The 13,885-nt window shown below is 40.7% G+C and overlaps 5 protein-coding genes across 7 annotated transcripts in view; 1 reads left to right on the forward strand and 4 right to left on the reverse strand.

Moving 5' to 3' along the window:
- Positions 1 to 13,885, reverse strand: part of LOC130689809 (cyclin-dependent kinase 1-like) — a 96,545-nt gene that overhangs the window by 27,583 nt on the left and 55,077 nt on the right. The window lies entirely within an intron of this gene.
- LOC130689470 (uncharacterized) lies at positions 1,612 to 2,271 on the reverse strand. Its single transcript, XM_057512419.1, has one exon. The coding sequence runs from the start codon at positions 2,269 to 2,271 to the stop codon at positions 1,612 to 1,614; it is 660 nt and encodes a 219-aa protein (XP_057368402.1).
- Positions 1,736 to 3,584, reverse strand: LOC130689469 (uncharacterized). Its single transcript, XM_057512418.2, has 2 exons — positions 2,798 to 3,584; positions 1,736 to 2,720 (listed from the first exon to the last, which is right to left on the reverse strand). Exons 1-2 carry the CDS (start codon positions 3,095 to 3,097, stop codon positions 2,340 to 2,342), a joined length of 681 nt encoding a protein of 226 aa, XP_057368401.1. The 5' UTR covers positions 3,098 to 3,584; the 3' UTR covers positions 1,736 to 2,339.
- On the reverse strand, positions 5,148 to 9,449 carry LOC130689884 (uncharacterized). 3 transcript variants are annotated; one of them, XM_057512822.2, is made up of 4 exons: positions 9,293 to 9,444; positions 8,861 to 9,028; positions 6,866 to 7,843; positions 5,148 to 6,788 (listed from the first exon to the last, which is right to left on the reverse strand). In XM_057512822.2, the coding sequence occupies exons 3-4, from the start codon at positions 7,811 to 7,813 to the stop codon at positions 5,442 to 5,444; spliced, it is 2,295 nt and encodes a 764-aa protein (XP_057368805.1). In that variant the 5' UTR covers positions 7,814 to 7,843; positions 8,861 to 9,028; positions 9,293 to 9,444; the 3' UTR covers positions 5,148 to 5,441. The 3 variants fall into 3 exon arrangements, with proteins under 3 accessions (XP_057368805.1, XP_057368804.1, XP_057368803.1); XM_057512821.2 differs by lacking the exon at positions 8,861 to 9,028 and having other exon boundaries at positions 9,293 to 9,449; XM_057512820.2 differs by lacking the exons at positions 8,861 to 9,028; positions 9,293 to 9,444 and adding an exon at positions 8,197 to 8,828.
- LOC130689895 (uncharacterized) lies at positions 11,840 to 13,281 on the forward strand (the record flags this gene model as incomplete). Its single annotated transcript, XM_059495593.1, has 1 exon — positions 11,840 to 13,281. A coding segment is annotated over one exon (1,173 nt), but the record flags the coding sequence as incomplete, so codon positions are not given.

Consider the following 13,885-nt stretch of genomic DNA (forward strand, 5'->3'; position numbering starts at 1 on the left):
GTCCAGAATTCTTCCCTGCATGAATCAAAATTTCATTAAACCTCGCTCTGGAAACAAAACGCCGTTGTCCTCCTGTAAGGACCTTGTTCGTGGGGAGTATACGTGAGGGTAAAACTTGCCATAAGGCGAGCGGTAGCAAAATGTTTTGTAATTAAAGTAGGTTAAGGTTATATTAGGTTGCTATGGCTCCATTTGAGCATAATACTCGATTAGCCTCTGGAAAAAAGCCGGAAGATCGAACCAGTGAGCTACTGTGGAAGCCTTGACTAACTGCGTGCTCCCTGCCGTTGCTGGAATATTTTCAGCCGAGCAATTCTAAAATGACACAGCACGCAGGTTAGCACAATTTTAGGAACAATAATGTTGATAGTTATCATTTGCTGTGGCTTAAAAAACGTATTTCCAAAACTCGACATTGGCGGGATGAACGAGGGGATTCGCCACTTGGATTTTTGAGCACTGCTGACACCTGTAGCCAACACGCTGTGAAAATGATGAGCAAACTGTGTACTACATTGGCCGTTGCCGCACACTACGTCGAAACAAAAGCCCAGCTGTCCATCATACTACAGTCACAATAAGTCCCAAATCATTAGAATTAGATGAAGGTAGGAACAAATGTGGTAGGTGTCAATGACAATTATTTAGCCTGTTTGCGTATTATCTACCGCTAGAATAAATCGTATGGGAGGCGGGTTTTAACCTTCTCTTCAAATAGTCCACGATTCTTTCGGTGAGTTGCTTGGGTGGGCGTGGTCTGAATGTGGCATAAATCTTTACGTGTTGGGTGCCTCCGAAAAATTTTTCCGTTGCCATCTGGGAACAGCCCTTCATATAACTCAGATAGCTGTTACTTTGCCTTCTATCACCAGATATAACTTGGGGTCTTGCTCGGTCTTGTTTATTACACACACTGCACGCCTGTTATCTGTTATCAAAAAAGAGCGAACGAAACGAAAAAACATGTTTTGTTATGTTTTTACCTTGAAGTTTCCTGTTCTACAGTTTGGGCACGACCCCCATATGCAGTCGAACGAACTGCTAAGGAGTAGTTAACTATCGACATCAGCTGATTTATCAAATCAAATCCACCGTAAACAAGTATGGCGGGAACCGCAATATCAAATAATCAGTAGGTTACCATCTTCGCGTTCATTCCGCACTCTGGCATTTGGTTGAGGTTCTGGATGTCTTTGTACAAACTTTCATTTATACAACATTGAAAGTGGAAAATTTTTTTGCATTGAATGAACGGGCGACGAATGGCAACATTATTATTCTACCCATACTTCTATTTTGTTGCTGTTCGATCAAAGCTGTAAAATTTTATTTCCAGTTGGGGTGGTGCATAAATAAGGGAACACAGAATTTGCTTTTAACTGATGAATTTATTCGGCTATGCAATTACCCTCCTGTACCCATCTACAAATCGATATACCATTACAAAGTAAGTTAGAAATATAATTTTTGAATATTTAGCAAGTGGACTTAAAAGCAAATTTGCTGTGATAACTCACAAAAGAATTTTCTGGACTATCAACATGGAAAAAAAGTTAAGTAGAAAAACCTTCTTTGCTTTAGCATTTCTTAGTATTGGCCTGTATGTCTATTTTATTTTAGGAACTGCTTGGCTAAATCACCACCATCGGTAACGTTTCTCGTAAGCCGAGCCTTTTTCAATAGTTCTCCCAAACTTTTGATTCTCTCCTCGTGTCCAGGTTTTTTTTCTATTTGCTCCTTGTCAATCAGCATTTTAATATATTCGGGAGTGGAGAGCGGATCACCTCGCAGTGCTATCTTCTTTAAAAGATTTGAGATGTGAGTAATCTGATCCATCGCTTTAATAATGTCGAATTTCAGCTGCTCTGCCTCTCCTTGTAACGCATTCTTCAGTTCTTCCGCATTTAGCATCTTTTCCATTGCCTCGTCGTACTTCTTGCGAATGTCATAGAGAGTGCGAGTCTCGTCTTCTTGAACGTAGTCCCACCTAGTGAGTTCATTTGAATGATCGTCAGTTGCGCACTTTCCAGGGCAGACCTTGCACGACAGGCTATCGCTCGACTTTAATGACAGGATACCCGTCCACAAACTCAAGTTGCAAGGATAATGACACGTCACTTCGCAATTAGAGCAGTTCAATGCTGTTTGAAACCGATTGACCCCAACCTTTATCTTCTTGGGTACTTTCACAGTGATTTCAAAGTCCTTATTAGGGTTAACAAGGTCTTTGTTCAAGACGATGATTTCCTCGGTCTTCCGCGATTTTTCCATTTTCATGAGGTGCGCTTGAATGGTGGTTTCTAGACCTTGAATAGTGATATATAGACTTTCTCGGCAATTCAGTACTTCTTTCGGGAGTTGGTTGATTTGATCGGCATTTTGGATAACTCAGCAAAAAACGATCGAAAACTTTGCATTGCTTTGTCCCATTCGATTGGAGCCAAACGGTCACCTGGTATCTGATTCGAGCAGTAGACAACCCCGTTGTCAAAACTTTGATGACAGGGCTCCATATTGGAGTCCATTTGGTAAGGAAGATTAGCTATCTGAATAGCTGCTAATACAGGAGGTTGCCTTTCATCCGCAAAAGCGACCAAGTAGCGAACGTTTTCTCCGATATCTTTACCAAAAATGGACAGTACCGAATTGAAGATGTACGTATGAGAGCTCGTAAGGCGAGCCAGCGCAGACTGCACTACAAAGCCATCTGTGTCCAATGCCTGTGATGATAATGAAAAATAAATCAAAAGGTGAAGAATCATAAATAAAAATTTTGTAAATAATAACGAGACTATACTTGTATGCCATTTTTGTGTTCAAAGAATTGTTTGATGGCCGAAGTGATTTTTTTGTCCCCCTCGATACCTTGGGTATCACCGAATCCAGGAGTGTTAACAATCGTCAGAGAACAAGGAATGCGGAAACCATTTCTGTAATGGATGTCATAAGCCGTAACTTCACTGGTCTGGCTAAAAGCTTGAGATGTCACGTCTTCATCGATAAGTATGAAACGAAAAGGATCCTCCCATTGAACGCCTAATACATAATTGATCATGGCATTGATCATGGTGGTCTTGCCTGAACCAGTGGCACCCATCAGAAGAATGTTTTTGCATTGCTTGCTTCCAGAAGTATCTGGCTCACCGAAGGAGAATCGCCTGACGATGGAAGACGCTCCGGAGAAATTGATGATCGTTTCAACGGCAACTTGTACACAGGCATGCAGTTAACGTATTTCATACTGCTACATTCGTTTTTTATTTCCATTGGTAGTCTGATCTTGTCAGTGCATGATGCAATTTTGGGATCCAAATCATTCGTGTTGCTCATTAATACTTGTGGTTTTTCTAACTGTGTTGGTGGTGCGCGTTCTACTGCTTGGGTTGCGGATGGCAAAACTGATGCAACACCGAGCTCTGCTTTGAGCTTCCTGATCGCATTGGGTGGAACACGGCTCGTTAAAGCGTCTCCATTTTCCAATTCATTTTTGACATCGTCCACGTCCAGTAAGTTGTTGGCGACTAGTATATAACTAAAGGCGTCAAATCTATGTTTTTTCAGAATTTTCATCAATTCAGGGGACCATAAGCGAACAGCTGAATCCTTGAGGAAGGGCATAGTGCTTGACACAGCAGACGTCCCTTCCTTAACTATATTGAAATAGATGTTGATTATTTCACTCATGTTGGCTTCCGAGTCTTCCATGAGGAGCTCTAGGCGCTGAACTTCCTTATCTACGTCCATTTTTCTTTTTTTTTGCCACCTTAAGCCAACCTGGAAATAGCCAAAAATGCACAGCGTAACTTAATAATAAATAAATAACTTCGCTCTAACCGTCTTGATAGGTTACATCTCTTAGCCAAAGCTTCATGAAATGTATATAGTAATTTTTAACCAAATTGTTTACCTTACTCTTTACTGTGATAAGCTCTAGGAGAAAATCGGCAGACGTTTTTTATTGCAAATTCGTTTACTTATGCACAAAACTTAACTATTATCTACATAGCCACATAATACTACATCGTTCCTTGTGCTGCACCTTATCATAATGCAGTTTCTTTATTTCAATAAGAAAATGAGGCTAGGAATCAATAAACATTGAATAATTATTCCTATTGACTAACCTGACGAATACGGTGAAGAACTAATAAGGTTAGTTTGCAGGAACTTATATGTTCGCAATAGCAAGAACCATATTGCGCAGACACAATATGGAGTCAACGAGGAGTTAAGTCTAATGGTGATGACAATATTCAACGGGCACTGATATAGTTTGATGGGGTTATTTATCTTTGTGTTATCGAACTCTATCCAAGTCGTATTCGCTGGGTATTCGCGTCAGCGTACTGTACGTCAGTGTGTTTATATTGACTGTTATCCAGAGCAAGCAAACATTTCGAGATAAACTTTGGAGTTGATTATTAAAGTCGATCGAGCTCTTTTCACCATGTACCTTGTCAAAGTGCGACTGTAATAAAGGAGCGTAACGAAACGTCCAGAGAGAAAAACTCGCGAATAAAAACTAAATAGGGCCCTATCTAATGATGTTACCAAAGCAAGTATGCATAACTAGACTACAGCATGGAGGTGTTGCTTGCGAATTTAAGAAAAGAATTCTTTTCAACATCGTGAAATGCAAATTGCCTCGTTGCTTCAAAAAGATATTGCGAAACGAAAGCATAAACTGGGAGGTGAGTAGGTCGCTGTTCAAAACAGCGATAAAACTCAAAGCGACTATAAGAACAAAACAGCATATTTGTAAAAAAAAAAAAAAACCTAAAAAACGATTTTGGAACTGTTCTCGTTACTCCAAACGAGCCAACTGAGTTTCTAGAATATTTAAACTAAGGAATGGGCCGGAAACTAAAGGAAAACCGAAAGTCCCATAGATGCAATAGCTCACCGAGTTTGCTCTCTGTTGCGTGTTATACTTTATTTGCTTGTTACCTTGGAGTTTCCTGTTCTATAGTTTGGGCACGGCACCCATACACAATCGAATGAACTGCTACGAATTAGTTAGCTATCGACATAATCTGATTCATCAAATTAAACCCGCCATAAACAAGCGTGTAGGGATCCGTGACATAAACTAAAGGCAAAATAACTAAATTTCTAGTTGGTAGGGTGCATAAAAAAGACAACACAGATTGCTTTTAACTGATGAATTTATTCAATCTTGTATTTAACCCCCTGTACCCATTTAAAAATCGATAACCGTTACAAAGTAAGATAAAAATTACACTTCCGAATATTTAGCAAGCGCATTTGAAAGCCAAATTGCGGTGATAATTCATAAAATGATTACTTGAACTATAAAAATAAAAAAAACTTTAATGGTTAACTGGAAAAGATATCTTCCTTGCTTCAATATTTCCTCGTAAGCTTGTGTGTTCTAGTTAGTTTTTGTACTGCTTGGCTAAATCACCGCCATCCGTTACGTCTTACGGGAGCTCAGCCGTTCTCTTTAGATCTTCCAAACTTTTAATTCTCTCCTCGTGTCCAGATTTTTTATTTTTTTTCTCGTGTTCGATCATCAAGTTAATATATGCGGGAGCGGATAGCGGAGATGCACCATACAGTGCTATCTCATTTAAAGAATTTAAGCATTTTCTACTCTTATCCATCACTTCAATGATATCTGATTTCAGCTGCGCCGCCTCTCCTTGCAAGGCATTCTTTAGTTCTTCCACATTTAGAGTCTTTTCCTTTGCGTCATCGTACTTCTTGCGAAAGTCATGAAATGTGCGAGTTTCGTCTTCTTGAACGTATTCCCATTTAGTGGGTTCGTATGAGTGGTGTTTCCTGGCGCAGCGTCCAGGGCACATCTGGCACTTATCACCATATATTAAGGTGACCACTACAGCAGCACAGCACGCTGCACCCGCTACACCCGCTGCACCTGCTGCAACCGCTGTACCCACTGCACCCGCTGCAACCGCTGTAACCGCTGTAACCGCTGCCTCCGCTGAAACCGCTACACCCACTCCAATGGTGGCTTTGGCAGCAAGACGCCTACGATTCTCATTATTTGCAATAAACTCAAAGAGACCTCTGCCAACTTTCAAAGAAGTCCGCAAGGCAAACGCAGGAATAGCAATTCCGGCACCTGCAGAGTCTTTTACTGGGGTCCAGAATGCAGGACAGGGCATCCATGAATTTGGGTAGCAAGGACAATGGCACGTTACTTTGCAATTAGTGCAATTCAATGCTTTCTCATTCGTTTTGAGCTCAATCTGTTTCTCCTTTGCTACTTTCACAGTGATTTCAAAGTCCTTATTAGCGTTAACGTAGTCTTTGTTCGAGGCGATTTTTTTCTCGATCTCCCGTAATTCTTCCATTTTCATGAGGCGCGCTTGGATGGTGGTTTTCAAGACCTGAATTCTGTTACGGTAGATTTCTCGGAGCTGCAATACATCTTTTGTTAGTTTGAGCGATTTGATAGGCATTTCACATAGCTCGGTAAAAAACAATTGAAAATTTTTCATTGTGTCGTTCCAATCGAGAGGAGAACGTTGATCACCTAATGCCTGATTCGAGACATACATTACACGGTTGTTAAAAACCTGGTGGCAAGGCTCCCCATTGGACTTCAGTAGACAAGGAAGCTTAGCCTGCTTTATTGCCGCTAAGACAGAAGGTTGCCCTCCATCAGCGAAAGTGGCCAAGAAGCGAACATTTTCTTTGATGTCTTTACCAAAAATGGACAGTACCGAATCGAAGATGTGCGCCTGAGAGGCCGTAAGGCGAGCCAGCGTAGACTGCACTACAAAGCCAACTGTTTCCAATTCCTACCATAATAATGAAAAATAAATCAAAAGTGAAAGAATCATAAATAAAAATTTTGTAAATAACAATGACACAATACCTGAATGCCATTATCGTGTTCAAAAAATTTTTTGATGGCCGAAGTGATTTCGTTGTCCCGCTTTTTACCTCGAGTATCTCCGAATCCCGGAGTGTCAACAATCGTCAGAGAAAAAGGAATGCGGAAACCATTTCTGTGATGGATGTCGTAAGCTGTAATCTCACTGGTCTGGCTAAAAGCCTGGTTCCTTGTTTCGTCTTCATCGATAAGCATAAAACGAAAAGGATCCTCCCATTGAACGCCCAGAAAGTAATTGACCATGGCATTGATCAAGGTCGTCTTGCCAGAGCCTGTAGCGCCCAGCAAAAGAATGGTTTTGCATCCCCTGCTTCCGAAAGGATCTGGCTCACCGAAGGAGAATCGCCTGATGATGGAAGACTCTCCGGAGAAAATTGATTCTTTCAACGGCAACTTGTACACAGACATGCCGTTAACGTTTTTCATACTGCTACATTCGTTTTTGATTTCTATTGGTAGTCTGGTCTGGTCAGTGTTTGATGCAGTTATGTGATCCAAATCATTCGTGTTGCTCATTAATACTTGTGGATTGTCTAACTGTGTTGGTGATGCGCGTTCCGCTGCTGGAGTTGCGGATGGCAAAACTGATGCAACACCGAGCTCTGCTTTGAGCTTCCTGATCGCATTGGGTGGGACATGGCTCGTTAAGGCGTTTCCTTTTTCCAATTCATCTTTGACATCGTCCACGTCCAGTAAGCTGTTGGCGACTAGTATATAACTAAAGGCGTCCAGTCTATGTTTTTTCAGAATTTCCATCAATTCAGGGGACAACAAGCGAACAGCTGTATCCTTGAGGAAGGGCATAGCGCTGGACACAGTAGACGTCCCTTCCTTTACGATGTTAAAATAGATGTTGATTATTTCACTCATGTTGGCTTGCGAGTCTTTCATGAGGCGCTCTAGGCGCTGAACTTCCTTATCTACGTCCATTTTTCTTTTTTTTTGCCACCTTAAGCCAATCTGAAAATAGAAAAAATGCACAGCGTTACTTAATAATAAATAAATAACTTCGCTCTAACCGGCTTGATAGGTTACATCTCTTAGCCAAACCTTTATGTAATGTATATAGTAATTTTTAATCTACTTGTTTTACCTAACTCTTTCCTGTGATAATCTCTAGTGGAAAATCGACAGACATTTTTCTATTGTAAATTCGTTTGCTTATGCACAAAACTTAACTATTATCTACTGTACATAGCCACATAATACTGCATCATTCCTTGTGCTACCTTATCATAATACAGTTTCTGTATTGCAACAAAAAAAGAGGCTAGGGATCAATAAACATTGAATAATTATTCCTATTGACTGACCTGTTGAATACAGTGAAGAACTAATAAGGTTAGTTTGCAGGAACTTATATGGTCGCAATAGCAAGAACCATGTTGCGAAGACACAATATGGAGTCAACGAGGAGTAAAGTCTAATGGTGATGACAATATTCAACGGGCACTGATATAGTTTCATGGGGTTATTTATCTTTGTGTTATCAAACGTTATCCAGGTCGTATTTGTGGGGCATTCGTGTCAGCGTACTGTACGTCAGTGTGTTTATATTGACTGTTATCCAGAGCAAGCAAACATTTCGAGATAAACTTTGGAGTTGATTATTAAAGTCGATCGAGCTCTTTTCACCATGTACCTTGTCAAAGTGCGACTGTAATAAAGGAGCGTAACGATACGTCCAGAGAAAAAAACTCGCGAATAAAAACTAAATAGGGCCCCATCTAATGATGGTACCAAAGCAAGTATGCATAACTAGACTACAGCATGGAGGTGTTGCTTGCGAATTTAAGAAAAGAATTCTTTTCAACATCGTGAAATGCAAATTGCCTCGTTGTTTCAAAAAGATATTGCGAAACGAAAGCATAAACTAGGAGGTGAGTAGGTAGCTGTTCAAAACAACGATAAAACTGAAAGCGATAAGGTCTCTGTTTGATAAGGAAAAAACAGCATATTTGTAAAAAAAAAAAAAACCTAAAAAACGATTTTGGAACTGTTCTCGTTACTCCAAACGCTGGACACAGCAGACGTCCCTTCCTTTACGATGTTGAAATAGATTTTGATTATTTCACTGTTGTTGGCTTGAGCGTCTTTCATAAGGTCGTTTAGACGTTGCACTTCCTTGTCTACTTCCATTGTTACCTAGAGACAGCCAGAAAATAGCCAAAAAAAGACTTATACCGTTTGCTCGTAAAGTACGTATAATGCGAGAAAAAGGCTGAAGTTTTTCGTATTGCGAACCGTTTAACTTGCGTCTGTAAAAAGCTTAACTATTGCCTACATGCCACTTATCACTAAAAGCTTATATCTTGTCCTATGCCTATTCATTATGAAGTGTCTGTTCAAGCGAAACATACAAGTGATCAATAATTATTTGTATCATTAGAATGTAAACTGATAACTAACCAGTTGAATATCGTGGAAAAGTAAGGTTAGTTTACAGAAACTAACATGGCCGCAACAGCAGAAGCGAAATAGTACACAGACACCGGCAAACAATGGCGACCAACGGACAATATCCTAAGGCTACAATAAGGGTTTTTGTGAAGTTTATCGTGTGTTCGTTATCAAAAGCCGTATTCGGAGGTTACTGCGACAGAGTATGACGAGTTAGTGCGTAAATATCTTGGTTGTTACCCAGGCAACCGTGAAATCCTTGATAACAGTTGGCGTGGGTGATTAAAGTTGTTGTAGAGTTCTTTGTGCCATTTACCTTGTCTGTGTTGGAAAGAAGCAAAGGAGCGTAACGGTGCGTCCTGGAGAACAAGTGGCGAATAAAAACAATATCGGGCCGTCTGTATTGATTATTGAAGACAAATATACTTTGGTACCTGCACTTGTGCTTGCGAACTTGAATCAAGTGAAGGAGAAAGGAATTCTATTCGACATCTTGAATCGTATTTTGTCTCAATCAGTTTCCAAGAGCTAGTGAGACAAAAGTATAGCCTGGGGGGGAGGGGGGGTTGGATTTTGGTAGATGAAAGCTGTTCGAATCGAATACACGGGAACAATTATCGCGAATACTGGAGAAGTAGGCATACAAAGAGATGTCCAACTAAACGACTGGAACTGTTAGCGAAAAATAAATTGCTGTTTTTTATTTCATTGACCAATGTCCTTGTTAGTGTGTTAATTGAAAGAGATATTGATGTACGACTATTCATATGGAAACGGTGAGCCCGATACATTATTACGGAGGATTTCTTATTGCAATGTCATTAGAAAGCTAAATTTCTTCAACCAAAGCAAGCAGTATGCACGCACGTAGAATACATGGGCGTGTTGCTTGCGTACTTAAGAAGGAATTCTTTTCGACATCGTGAAATACAAATTGTCTCAGTTGCTTTAATAAGATTTTGTGAGCCAAACGCGTAGACTGGGATGTGGGTAGGCATAAGCTGTTCAAATAAAATGACGGTAGCTTTCATCGCGATTATAGGAAGACACAGCATATTTAAAAAAAACCTGACTAAACGATTGTCGCACTGTTCTCACTGTATCAAATGAGCCGATTGAGTTTCTAGAATTCTTAAACTACGGAACGGCCCGGAAACTAAAAGAAAGCCGAATTTCTCACAGATGCAATAGTATGTCGAGTTTTCTCTTTTTTGCGTGTTGTACTTCATTTGCTTGTTGCGCATTGACCGATGAACAGTTGTTCATTTTAAACAACTATTCATACGTACATCTTTCAACGAGAAAAGCATAAAAGGCGACATTTTCTTTTATTATCTCAACTGGTTTGATAAGCAACTGAAATAGTAAGTGCTTCTGTTATCTGCGATATGTTGTGCGCAAGAGAACAAAGCTTGTTAACTTATTCCTATAGAGTGAAACATCTCTTTGAAACGAACGGAAAAGAATTGAGAAATTCGACGCATTGCATAAAGATAATAGAAACCAGCTTTCAGGTGTATTCAATTAAATTGCACACATTTGACAATTGCCTTGCACCCCAACACATGCAATTCTGATTTCCGGCCTTCAGGAATCATAGACGATTCAGTTCAGAAAACGAATGCCAATATAAAATGAAACAGACAGTGGAAGCAAGTCAGTTGACGAGCTCATCCTTTCCACAACACATCCGCAAACATGAAAGTAACACAGCTAAGATAAAGCTAAAGAAAGAAAAGGTGCGAGAGTATATCGGCATGTGACTACCGAGTTAAAACATTGAGGAGAAAATTTAAGAACTCTTTGTTTTCCTTACGGCGCACACGGTTTTCTGGCCGCTCGAAAGCGAAATAAATGAATGAAAGAAAAGAGAAAAATTCCGAAAGCAATGCACGGTGAATGTTTGGTCTTCTCTCACTGGTCAGTTTCGTGTTCCCACCTGTGGCGGCTATTTGGAGAAATATAAAGCTCAATGTTCCTCCTGTTTCTCGTTCCCAATCCTACCACGTTTTCAATATAGTTACAGTGATGCAAGTGGTATTGGATTTGTACCATCACAAACTCATATAGAAAGATAAAGGTAAATCCATGTTCCTCCTGTTTTTCGTTCCAATCCTACCTTGTTTTCAACTTAATTACAGTTTTGCAAGTGGTTTGGGATTTGCACCATCACAAACTCAAATAAAAAAATTAAGGTAAATTCGAATGAAAATCTTCATCGACCCTTTTACAATAGTATAAGGAAATAAATTTTTTGGTCCTCAATGGCCGGCAATTTTACAGGTGTTTTGCATGTTGGTCGCCAGTGGTGAGTGAAGTAGCTGCTAGAAGAGCTGCAACGAGACAAGCGTCACCTGACGAATACCAACCCGAGTCGAAGGCTTACGTGAGTATCTACACTCATTTCGCTTTTCAAATTCCGAATTACAATTAATTTTTTCACTGATAACAGGGAATGCCATACAACTTCGACTATTCGGTTTATTATCCTTCATCTTTTTATGACCACCGTCAGCAAGAGACGAGCGATGTTAAATGAGTTGATGGCGGGTATCGTGTCGCACTTTCCAACGGCCGACGCAAATCGTGACTTACTATGTCGAAGGTGACAGTGGTTTCCAAGCCAAGGTTCGTTATAAAGCTACAGTAAACGGACCACCACACAGCACACCCTACGAAGGTCCCGAACCGCATCACGAAGCCAGGCGACCGGCTTATGCACCTGTACATGAACCGAGAAGACCGCACTATCCTCCACCTTACGAGCCACAAAGACCCCATTATCCTCCGCCGCAAGAGTCTCTTTACCGTCCAAAGGAACCTGAGCATCCACCTGCACATTTACACAAGAAGCCGCTTTACGTAGAAACGCCAACGGATTCAAGTGAAGTTCCTGTTGATGAAGAAGAACCTTCTACCGTTTCCCCACCGGTTAACGAAGAACCGAAATCCGAACCGGAACCAATCAGTGAAGGACATCGGCCTCATTATGGCTATTCTGAAAACCCTTCTGCTAAACCTTATACCAGACCGAACCCATATCCACAGGGCTACGTTCCTTACGCTCAACGTGAACACCCTCAACCTCACGATGGCTATTCTCCCAAGCTGTACAAACAATTTCAAGGAGACTACGGTAGGAGAATCCAGCCTCATGATGGTTATTCTCCTAAACCTTACAATGAGCGTAAGGAAGAATATACACCTAATCTACCTCACGATGGCTACTCACCCAAGCTGTACAACGAGCCGAAAGAAGCATATGCTACTAAACCTTACAGACACGAAGGTTATCCCACTACTCCCTATGAAGGCTCCACACCTAAACCTCATCCACCCAGGATTGCTGAAGATTATCCTCCTCGTCGTTTACCTCACAGCGGTTACACGAAGTCAAATGACGTTAGTGAAGAACAACAGCCAACGAGACCGTCCGATCCGCGTTACCACGACGGTTACATCGAAAGACATCCTCATCGAGAGTTGAAACAAAGTGTTGAAGTTGGAGAAAGAAAACCTCATACGGGTTATCCCGACAACGGCGTGACTGACGCCGGTCGTCCTACCAGTGAGAAACGAAGGCGTAGCCAATCACCGAGGAAAGTACGCCAACGTTACGTGCAAACAAATTTGCGTAGAGTACAAGATGTTAGGGATAGGCAACCAAGCCAGCGTCGATTGGTCCGAATGGCAGTACAACCTTATCACGCTGCAATGACTAGACAATAATGAGGCTCGTTTTTTCAGTTCCTATTACACCAGACAGAGGTGCAGGACACCAACACTGGTCATTTTTCGTTTTCTAAATATTTCATTGAAGTTTTAACCTTTTTCATAGCTTCAGTTTACTTTCGTTTTACAATTCGTTACGATGACAGTATGTGAACAGTAACAGTGTTAAAGCAGACTTGTTTCTTAGCATTGTTTTATTTTGGTTGTTGAATTTTCTACATAAACATGCACCTCTCAATCAATACATTTTTCGATTAATTACATAATTCGATTTACATAATTCGATTAAGGCGATGGTTTCTCTGTCTTTCGCGAGTCTTCCATTTTCATGAGGTGCGCTTGAATGGTGGTTTCTAGGCCCTGTATAGTGATCTGTGGACTTTCTTTGCTCTCAATACTTCTTTGGTGAGTTGCAGCGATTTGGTCGGCATTTTGGATAACTCAGCAAAAAACGATTGAAAATTTTGCATTGCATTGTCCCATTCGATTGGAGACAAACGATCCCCTGGTATCTGATTCGAGGCATAGACTACCCCGTTGTTAAATGTTTGATGACAGGGCTTGTTATTGGAATCCATTTGGCAAGGAAGATTAGCTAACTTAATAGCTGCTAAGACAGGAGGTTGCCTTCCATCCGCAAAAGTGACCAAGAAGCGAACGTTTTCTTCGATGTCTTTACCAAAAATGGACAGTACCGAATTGAAGATGTACGTCTGAGAGCTCGTAAGGCGAGCCAGCGCAGACTACACTACAAAGCTAACTGTGTGCAACGCCTACCATAATAATGAAAAATAAATCAAAAATGAAAGAATCATAAATAAAAATTTGGTAAATAATAACGAGACTATACTTGAATGCCATGTTCGTGTT

The sequence above is a fragment of the Daphnia carinata genome, chromosome 6 (assembly GCF_022539665.2).
Source record: "Daphnia carinata strain CSIRO-1 chromosome 6, CSIRO_AGI_Dcar_HiC_V3, whole genome shotgun sequence".
NCBI classification, from domain to species: domain Eukaryota; kingdom Metazoa; phylum Arthropoda; class Branchiopoda; order Diplostraca; family Daphniidae; genus Daphnia; species Daphnia carinata.

Bases quoted from the DNA above. Each gene is read 5' to 3' on its own strand.
- LOC130689469 (XM_057512418.2), bottom strand. From the start codon at position 3,097: ATGGGTGCCACTGGTTCAGGCAAGACCACCATGATCAATGCCATGATC. The intron at 2,721-2,797 runs GTATAGTCTCGT...TTATCATCACAG, and splicing joins AACACAAAAATGGCATACAA to GCATTGGACACAGATGGCTT.
- LOC130689884 (XM_057512821.2), bottom strand. From the start codon at position 7,813: ATGGACGTAGATAAGGAAGTTCAGCGCCTAGAGCGCCTCATGAAAGAC. The intron at 6,789-6,865 runs GTATTGTGTCAT...TTATTATGGTAG, and splicing joins AACACGATAATGGCATTCAG to GAATTGGAAACAGTTGGCTT.
- LOC130689470 (XM_057512419.1), bottom strand. From the start codon at position 2,271: ATGGAAAAATCGCGGAAGACCGAGGAAATCATCGTCTTGAACAAAGAC.